The 10,518-nt window shown below is 45.2% G+C and overlaps 1 protein-coding gene across 1 annotated transcript in view; it reads right to left on the bottom strand.

The window, feature by feature from the left end:
* The window catches only part of GALNT2 (UDP-N-acetyl-alpha-D-galactosamine:polypeptide N-acetylgalactosaminyltransferase 2 (GalNAc-T2)), a 313,641-nt gene that overhangs the window by 130,322 nt on the left and 172,801 nt on the right, over nucleotides 1-10,518 (bottom strand). Inside the window, exon 3 of the mRNA XM_006868576.1 lies at nucleotides 5,244-5,397. Within this exon, the coding sequence (XP_006868638.1) occupies nucleotides 5,244-5,397 (154 nt within the window). The remainder of the gene's footprint in view (nucleotides 1-5,243; nucleotides 5,398-10,518) is intronic.

The following is a 10,518-nucleotide window of genomic DNA, read 5'->3' as shown; positions in this document are numbered from 1 at the left end:
ACACACACATACATACATGCATACATACACATGTAAGTCCTGGTGTGGAGATTTGGCATAATGCACTGAACTGCAGGGTCGGTTTGAACTGCAAGGTCAGTGGTTTAAACTCATCAGTTGCTCCTCAGAACCCCTAAACAGGGTCGCTAGGAGTTGGAACTGACTCAGTGGCACTTAACAACAGCAACAACACATACACGTTTCTGTTAAATGCCATCGAGTCGATTCCAACTCATAACGACCTGTATAGGATTTCTAAGGAGCAGATAGTGAGTTTGAACCGCTACCCATGTGGTTTAAACTGACCCTGAGGTCCAGTGCTTATCCTACAGTGCCACACCAGGACATATATATGGTGCAACTCTGTAGGATAAGCAGTGGACTACGAGGTCAATTTGAAATACAAGGTTGGAGATTAAAACTCACCAGCAGCTGCTTGGAAACTCTATACAGGATCGCTAGGAGTCAGAACTAAGTCAAAAGCAAGTAATGGCAGCACTACAGCCATCTGGGAGTTCAGTGTCTCTTTAAGATATACACTGGACTATCAATGACAGTGCTGGCGGTTCGAGCCTACCAGTTGTTGTTGTTGTTGTTGTTGTTGTTGTTATGATGTGCTGTGGAGTCGGTTCCAACTCATAGTGACCCTGCATAGGGTTTCCAAGGCTGTAAATCTTTGTGGGAGCAGAAAGCCTCATCTTTCTCCCGCTGAACAGCTGGTAGTTTTGAACTGCTGACCGTGAAATTAGCAGCCCGATTCTGGCAGCACTACGCTACCAGAGCCTACCAGTAGCTCTATGTAAATAATACCATTTACCATTGTTGCCTCTAACTCTTGTATTCCTCATGATCCTTTTTGGTTGACCTCCCCCTTATTGTATATCACCTTCCCATTCAACGAAATTAGTAAGTGTTTAACCTCTGGATTGCTAACTGTAAAGTTGGAAGTTCCAACCCACCAGCTGCTCTGTGGGAACCCTATACCGGTTCGCTATGAGTTGGAACTGACTCGATGGCACTTAACGACAATAACAAACCTCTAGTTTGTGATTTATCCTCCCACCCTGGCAACCACCAAAGAGAAATGTTTCTTTCTGCGTAAAACCTTTCCTTGAGTTTTTACAGTAGTGGTCTCATATATTTGTTCTTTGGTGACTCATTTTATTTCGCATAAAGTCCTGCAGGTTCATCCATGTTATGCGGTGTTTCACAGACCCACCATTTTTCTGTAAGACTGTGCAGTATTCTACTGTGTGTATGTACCATACTTAGTTTATTCATCCCGATCCCGCTGACAGGCTTCTTTTTACCACTGTGAACAGTGCTGGCCGGAGCACAGATGTCCTGTCTCTATTCTTGTCCTGGCTCTTGTTGCTCTAGGATGCAAGTGGGGTGGGGCTGTGGCTCTGCTCAAGAGCGCCTTAGCACTCAGGCTCTCATCACCTGTTTCCAGGTAGGTGGGACAGACAATGGTCACTCATCATTTGGAGAAGTTGAAGGAGCAGGTGGTGGGCCTTGGCCAGTGGATGGGGTCACAAGAAATGCAGGTATGGCGGGGTCGTGTGAGTATGGTGACTTTCTGGTCTGTGTGGCACTGATGCAGTCCTAGACAAGCAGAACCAACTATCAGGTGGTGCTGTAGGATCAGCATTGGACTACGAGCCACAAGGTCAGTGGTTCAAACCCACCAGCTGCTCCTCGGAAACCCTGGACAGGGTCACTATGGGTTGGAATCAACTCAGTGGCACTTAACAACAATAACAACTCTAAGCAGAATGCTAGTTGAAATATTTCAAATGGCCATACTATTTTATTTTAGTCTAGTTGCCATGCTTCATTCCATTAGTCTCCTTGTTATCTTCTTTCTTTTTCTAGATATATGAACAAATATTTTATAAAAAGATATGCTATAGTAAAGAAAAAGAAGGTGACAAACATACGAGCAACTTTGTAAGCCAATTTAGCTTGTTCCTTCATACTGCAAACATGAGAGGAATGTGTTTCTGCATCATTCTAGTAACAGTTTTGAATAAAGTATTAGAAATTTGCCACATTTCCGTTTTCTTCTAATTTTTTTTTGAAATATCATAAGATGTCTGATAAAGTTATAAAAGTGATGAGCCATTTCCTCTTTGGAAAACTAATCGTTTGGTATTCAGAAAAGGAACAGGAAGCAAATTACACCCCAAAATGAAATGCTTTAGTCATAAGGAAATACCGTGAGTGCAATCAGACAGCGTTCTGTTGTTGTTGTTGGGGGCCATCGCCCACTCATAGTGACACGATGCACAACAGAATGAGACACCACCTGGTCCTGGGGCACCCTCACAATTGTTGCTATGACCTTAGTTTTCTTTTTGCTTCAGCTTCTTCTAGTCCATATTCGATTCATTTCCTAATCTTTTTCCCTTTGAAGTTTACGGTTCCTGGATTCTCATCCATATCGGTTTCATTTGGTTCCCTGTGCCATGTGCCTCGTGTGCCATCTTGCCAGAATTCCACAACCCTATTTTAAATATAGCCCTAGTGGGTTATATACTGGACTGCCAATTGCAAGGCTGACAGTTCAAGTCTACCAGTCACTCTATGGCAGAAAGATAAGGCCTTCTGCTCCTATAAAGATTTACAACCTTGGTAATCCTATCTATATAGGGTTGTTATGAGTCAGAATCAACTTCAAGACAGCCCACCGCCGCCACCATCCTTTTTGATACAGTTCTTTACAATGAGAAGTTCCAGGATGATGCTGGGCTGTTAACTGAAAGGTTGGTGGGGTTCAGGCTCACCCAGAGGCACTCTGGAAGAAAGGCCGAGCAATTTACTTCTGAAAAAACCAGCTACTGATAAACCCTAGGGAGCCCCGTTCTACTCTGACAGATACGGAATCCGCATGAGTCAGGCGCCTGCCAGGCAGCTGGATGGTTATCAGTTAATCAGGAGACAAGCCGAAGGACTGAGGAAAGCTTCCTTTATGGAACAGTAAACGGATGATTAAAACACAAACAAACAAACAAACACTGAGCTAAGAGAATTCCCTAGATAGGATCTGGTGAAATTCTTAATATTATATACAATATGTACATTCATATGGTCAGTAGATATTTAAAATTTTAACACACACACACTCTCTTCTCCAGGCTGAGAGAAATGCAGAAGTATATACTTCTTAAATATAAGTTGTTTGTGAGAAAACAGAGTTGAGTGGTGGTGGCGGTGGGCCACGGAGTTGGTTCTGACTCATAGCGATCCTGTAAATCCTTACAAGAGCAGAAAACCTCATCTTTCTCCCACAGAGTGGCTGGCAGATTCTAACTGCTGACCTGGTGGTTAACAGCCCAACACATAACCATCATGCTACCGCCACCAGGCCTCCTTAGGGTCGAGGAGAATCTCAAAAACAAAAACAAAACCAACTGCTTTTCAGGGAAGGGAGCAGCTGGCAGTTCTTCTGATAGTGTGTCTACTTTGTTAGTAAAGTTTCCTGAAAGGAGGAGACATGAGAAAAGGCCTTTCTCAATTCCTGTCATTATCTTATCCAACAAGAGCAATGACTTCCTTGGCCTTTTGTGTCTTTTTCTTCCTCTTCAGCTGCTGGCACACATACCCAGCAAAACCAGAGCCCACGCTAACTTTCCGGAAGCCCAGCTTTGCTTCATTCTAGCCTTTCCATTTTCTTTCCTTCAGGAATGATCCCACATAAGTCTCAAGCCTCCCTGAGCCTTTCCCAACCTGCAGGCCACAATGGCCCCTCCTGGGAGGCCAGTGTCCTGACTCTACGCACTCCAACCCCCATAGTGCCCTCACTTCTTGACACATATAGACTTCCAGGACTCAAGCATAAACGCTGACCCACAACGGGGTTTAATCAACGTCATGTTAAGTAAAGAAGGAATGGCTACAGTAACTGAGCAGAACCCCAAAAGACAAAGTCCCCAAATGTGACTCCTTAATTTTGTAATCCCAAACAAGGCAGATCCACTAAGAATTCCAATTTGAACCTTCTAAATCAAAGATTCTTACCAGCAGAGTTTAACAGTACAGAGTGACAATCGGGTTGAAAATCTATGTTTGTAATAAATGGGGACAAAAATGTTCTAAAAGCCTTGAAGATACCTTAGTTCTTGGGACCCCAAGAGGTATACTCTTTCAGGAATTACTGGGGTTGTTGTTAAGTTCTGTTAAGTCAGTCCTGACCCATAGCGACCCTGTATAGGGTTTCCGAGGAGCAGCTGGTGAGCTTGAACCTCTGACTTTGCGGGTCAAACTGTTTGGCAGTCTGGCGCATTAAACCACAGCGCCACACCAGGACTCCCTCTCAGGAATTAAGACACCCTAAACCAGGAAGGCATCCACCCAGACCCTTCTTAATCACTCCTCCACTGTGATGTGTCTTGGAAAACTTCTGCAGTGTTTGGGAGTTTTTGGTCTTCTCTTTGCTGCATTAATACTAGCTGATAATAAATGCATAAGGGCAATTAAAAAAAAAAAGGCTTAGATCTTTAAAGAATCAAAAGCAGGGCACACACAGGAGTCTCAGAACCAAAAGTGCGGTCCTGCCTCTGTGTTTCTGAAAACGTAACATCTAGTCACCGTTGGCTTATTCTTGTCCACTTTCTAGTCTTTAGCGTATTTCCAACTTAAGCAGTCTTAACATGTAAGAGTTTAGAGTCTTTCTTTACAGAGAGATTGCAAACAATAGAAAATGTTGCTTTTGGGTGAAGTGCTAATGTTATCGTTGTTAAATGCTATCGAGTTAATCTGATTCTTGTATAAGGCTTCTGAGGAGTAGCTGGTGGGTTTGAACCACCACCCTTGCAGTTAGCTTGTGGTTAGCAGTCCAGTGCTTACCCTATAGTGCCACACCAGGACTTTTAAAAGAATAGATTTGAAAAATAGTAATGATCAGCAATATGAAGTAAACAGCATGATGTTCTCTTTCAGACTACCACGTTCTAGTCCACTAACGCATAGATGCCACACAGACTGCCCTAGGAAGTCAAAGACTACAATGGGATTTAAAGAGGTCTTGCATTTTCACTGTCATGTAGGTGTGAATTTTTCCTAGTTTTCCCACCATGGAAAATGATAACACATGTTAAGTTTCCAAGAAAAACAGAAAGAAAAAAAAAATCTCGAGTCCTAGGAAGCGAGTGGACGGCACTTAACACTACCACAACAGTAGAAGACACCGGCTTGTGCACAAGGAAATGGAGCCACCGGCCGATGTGCAGCTGTGTACTTACTGATCGTGTCTGGTGTCGGGGATGCTTCGGTCCATTCGCAACTTGTCACTTTCCACCTGGTTAAACTTGTTCCGGGCATAGGGGTCCTGTCCAGAGCGGACCATTGTTACTCCAACATAGGCTTCTTGGTTAAAGTCCTGCCACCGAACTTTGCCTGGAGGAAGAAAAGCAGAGATTGTGGGACACAGTGCACAATGACACTGAGGTTTCTCAGTACCGAGGCTCTACAAAGAGTGTCGAGGGCTTCTTCTTATGGTAATTTTAGCCAATTATTAAAACTATAAGCCACTACTACCTGAGGGTAGAAAAAGAAATGTTGACAGTTTGCAACTTGAAAATTAAAGACCTTGGTGCTCAAATATCTGTTCGGTGAATCAAATTCTCTGCCAACCAAAGTATCCATAACTTTGGTCCCATTAAGTTTTATTTAAAACTAAACAAAACTGTTACCTGCTTCGGCCCACCTTTCCGGAGACTACTGTAGTGCCACAAAGCATTTCAAGTGCAGTGAGGAAGATAACGAAACACTAGGTATGCCATCATGTAAGAAAATATCAGGCAATATGAAAATTAATGCTAGTATATGAAGGACCACCCCAAAGAACAGGGCATCAACACATTTCTTCTACGGACATTTTCTCAGGGAAACGTCTGGAAACTATTGTCATGTCTGACTGCAAGAGGGCGAGACTGAAGAGGCGCCCACCCAGCACGCTCAGTGAGCGCCCGCCTCTTTCTTGGGATGCATGCATCTCACCCTTTTTCCTCTCAGATGGGAAAGAAGTCAGGGCCCCATACTGAATTCACAGCTCTCCTAGAACCCCCACTCCTCAGGGGAAGTTTTAATGGGCAGCTGGGGCAGGGCACCATCAGGAGGTGGAATGAAATCCAGAGAAGAGCCCATTGCTGCCCAGTAGCCCAATGTAAGGACCTATCTTTAGAGAAAGGAGGCTCCTGTATGCAGGAGGAAAAAGAGGAAAGGCAAGACGAAATTCACAACTTAGTGTTAACACTGGGTTTAAAGCTCACTATTTGCCCCTAACGACCGAGTTCTGGAGTCCCGGTGTGGCGCTGTGGGTTAATGTGCCAGACTGCAAAGCCATTTGAACTGCAAGGTTGGTGGTTCAAGCTCACCAGCTGCTCCTCGGAAAACCCATACAGGGTCGCTATGGGTTGGAGCTCTGGTTGCGTAGTAGTTATGAATCCGGGCTGTGAACCGCAAGGTCAGCAGTTCGAAACTACCAGCTATTCCACAGGAGAAAGATGAGGCTTTCTGCTCCCGTCAAGATTTACAGCCTCAGAAACCAAGTACAGGGTCGCTACGAGTTGGAACCGACTCCACAGCACATAACCAACCAACCAACCGAGTCCTGGTGTGGCACTGTGGGCTAATGAGTCAGACTGCAAAGTCGTTTGAACTGCAAGGTCAGTGGTTCAAGCTCAACCGGTGCTCCTCGGAAACCCTTTACAGGGTCACTATGGGTTGGAATTGACTTGATGGCACTTAACACCACCACCATGTCGGAATCAACTTGACGGTACTTTACAACAACAAAAACAACAACCTTTGATCGGGTAGCATAGAGGTTATGAGTCGGGCTGCTAAACACAAGGTTAGCAGTTCGAAACTACCAGTGGTTCGGTGGGGAAAAGATGAGGCTTTCTGCTCCTGTAAAGATTTACAGCCTCAGAAACTCTATGCAGGGTCACTGTGGGTTGGAACTGATTCGAAGGCACTTAACGACAATAACCTTTGATCTGGAGTCCTGGTGTAGTGCTGTGGGTGAATGCAAGGTCAGCAGTTCAAACCCACCAGCAGCTCCTCAGAAACCCTCCACAGGGTCACTATGAGTCAGAACCAACTTAATGGCACTGAACAACACCACCACCTTTGATCTGGGACAAGTTTTCTTTTGTTTGAAACTGGATTTCCTTAAAAGAGAGCGAGAGAAAGGTTTTCCATGAGGATTAAAACTCATTATCCAACGAACATATATTGAGTACCAACTACGTGACAGGCACAGTTCTAGCAGATCACTTCAGGGAAAACAAAATCCCCTTAACACGGAAACCAATCGGAGCAACTCTTTCCTCGTGAGGTAGCTGGGTTTCAGGTGGTCAGAAGCACTGTGAGGAACCTGAAGCAGTCTGCGGCAGGAAATTCCAGATGTTGTGTCATGTGGGTGGGCTGTAAGGACTTTGATAGTTGTTGTTGTTAAGAGTTGTTTCCGACCCATAGCGATCCTGTATAGGGTTTCCATGGAGTGGCTGGTGAGCTTGAACCACCGACCTTGGGGTTCAAATGACTTTGCAGTCCAGCGCATTAGCCACAGCACCACCCCAGGACTCCCAGGACTTTGATAGCAGTGACTGACAAAGGCAGGGGCTTAGCTGTGCACCTCACTGGGATGACTGTCCAGCTAGAGGGAACTGTACACCAAAGGCTCTGAGGTCAGAGCTGAACTCAGTCCGCTGGGAACAGCCAGGAGGCAGGAGAGCCTTGAGAAAGTGTGGAAGGTGTCCAGCAGGGAGAGTCCAGCCCAGAGAAGCAGGGCAGGACTTAACAGCCACACAGGTCGGATAGCCATGCAGAGGCAGCAGCTCTTCCACAGTGGACCAAACTCACAACAGGCATGTGTGTACTTATAGTCCTTCCTATGTGCTTCCAACACGATTCCCTCAGAACGCCAGGAACAGCAGGTCACCTTTCCTTATTTCAGAGGTGAGGAAACAGATTCCAGTACATGGAATTTATTCAAGGCGTTAGAGCAAATTTTCTATCTGAAAGTTCATATGCTTCGTGTTGCAATTGTCCTGAGGGGTCAAGACCCCCATTTGAGCACAGCTGGTTGTCACGGAAATAATACTCGGGTCACAGAGGTCCAGCCACATAAATGAAACATCACTTCCACAGCCCCCACGTTCCCTGGCTCCGGTTGTGCCAATACTCCCCAGACACAGTACTGGGGATGGAGCAGGCACATATGTGAGCAGTATTTCCAACACATTTCTGGGACAGAGAAGAAAAACATGAGGCCATCCACTGTACTAAGGAACACTACCTGTCACTGTACTACGTCTTCTCTCAGAGACCCATGCAAAACAGACTTTGAAGCCTCTACTAAGGTCTACACCAGCAGAGAATGCCTCCCGGAGAACTGAAATGAACTTGCTTCAACATATGTGTATGGCCTGCCATGGACCAACAGGGAATCTGAGCAGTGGAACCGGGAACAATGGTGAAACGCCACATTCAGTGAGAGAAGAGATGCTCTACCTGTAATTCTGTTAACACCGGAGCACTGGAGACAGTGAAACATGGGCCACTCCAACTTTGGCAGGTGAGGCTCTGTGAGGACACAGTGCCTCTCTGAGCTGTTGGGAGCTCTAATCCTTCCCTATCTGCACAACTTGGGCTACCAGATACCACTCCTTTTGGAATTTAGGCATGATTTTGACAAAGAGCTCTGCAATGCCAGCCGGCAGGGGAATTGGATTTCTTCATCAGGGTTGGAAGTATCTCTGACGCTGGCCCATGGTGCTGAAGCCAGTTCTTTTATATTCGACAGAAGGCCCTGCTGGTAGAAACTTCAGTGGATGCATCAAAAGCTGCTCTGTGTGAGTTTGTAAGAGGGAATCTGAGTACATGGAGGCTAGGGACATCCTGCTAGATCTTGGAGATGCACGTCAGTATAAACAAGGTGGCCTCCTTGCCTGCCTTTGTGGTGTTCATGTTCTAGAAAATGGGAAGAAACAGATAATATTGCCATAGTCCACCAAGAAGTATATCATTATAAAATGGAACTAAGTGCTTTCATGTTGAGAAGTGTGGTTCTATGGAGGCATCAACGGAAGCATAGAATAAGCATGCTGACCAAGGGGGTCTGGGAAAGATGCCCTGGGAGAGTTCCATTAGAACTCAGATCTGGATAATGAATAGGACTTGAAATCTTACAGAAAGATTGCCTTTCTTACGGTGCTTCTGACACAGAACTTTTTTCTTTTTTTTAATTTTGTTATGAATTGAAAGTTACATCCAACAAACCACATAGGCTTCATTTCATCACACTGACTGTGTTCCTCTCAATGGAACATCACATAACCCACTTCCTCCCTGTATTTCTGGTTTCCATTCCTCCTCCTTTCCCAATTCTTTTGAATTTTGTCACTGGGTAAATGCTGCCCTTTACATCGAGAGTGGTTGATCATTCTATGGTATGCATACCTCGCTAGTATTGTTCTCTTGTATTTGTTGTTGTTAGTAAGTGCTGTGGAATCAGTTCGGACCCATAGTGACGTTATGTAGGGTTTCCAAGGCTTTAAATCTTCACAGGAGCTGAAAGCCTCATCTTTCTCCCAAGAAGTAGGCTAGTGGGCTCTAACCTCAGACCTTAGAGTATGTAGTCTAGTGCTTATTGTATCACCTATCATTTGGCTGAGAACTGAGTTACGGGAGTTAGTTAAGTTCCAGGCCTGAAGGATGATTAGAGAGCACAGTCTCGGGGTTCCCCTGTCTGTGTTTGACCAGTACACCTGGCATTTTTTCATGATTTTGTGTTTTGGTTCATATTTTCTCCCACTCTGTCTAGGCCGTTTGAATGGGATCTTTTTCAGAGCAGTGGGCAGTGGTAGCTAGTGGTGGTGGATTAGTGTGGTCATTAGTCCATTGGACTACCTGTTTCCAAGTCTCCAATTTTCATCACTCTTCTTTCCTCTGGACAAGGAGAAAGCAACAGTTGCACCTTAGATGATGGACCACTCATGAGCTTTCAATATCCTGCTCACAACTCACCAAAGTAGGATACAGAACATTGTCTCGATGGATTATATTACACCGATCCACAATGCTGTTTCCCGAGACCGCGATCCCGAGTGCCCAGGCCCAGCAATTCCTTCCCTCCAAGTGTTTGGTAGTATCTAAGAACTTTTTATAACTTTGCCCTGTATGCTCCACCACATCCATGAATACATGTCCTCTGTCAAACCTTTACATATGTGTGGGTATGCTCTCACTCTGCCTCCTACACCCATTCAGCCCATATGCCTCTCCACGTATCTACCTGTAGGTCAACGCTATTGCATGGTTGTGTATGGCAGTCACCCATGCTGCCTTTAACTCTTACACACCTCCTTGTGCCTTCTGGCAACCTCCCTCTTATTTTGTATTGCCTTCCCTGTACCCAAGTTAACATGTGCCTACCCTCATCAGAAACCCTATACAGGGTCACTATGAGTCGGACCTGACTCGATGGCACTTAATGACTACAAGCCTATA

This window comes from Chrysochloris asiatica, unplaced genomic scaffold (assembly GCF_000296735.1).
Source record: "Chrysochloris asiatica unplaced genomic scaffold, ChrAsi1.0 scaffold00119, whole genome shotgun sequence".
Taxonomy (NCBI): Eukaryota; Metazoa; Chordata; class Mammalia; order Afrosoricida; family Chrysochloridae; genus Chrysochloris; species Chrysochloris asiatica.
Note: the sequence above shows the minus strand (reverse complement) of the source record. Positions and strands in the feature narration are given on the sequence as shown.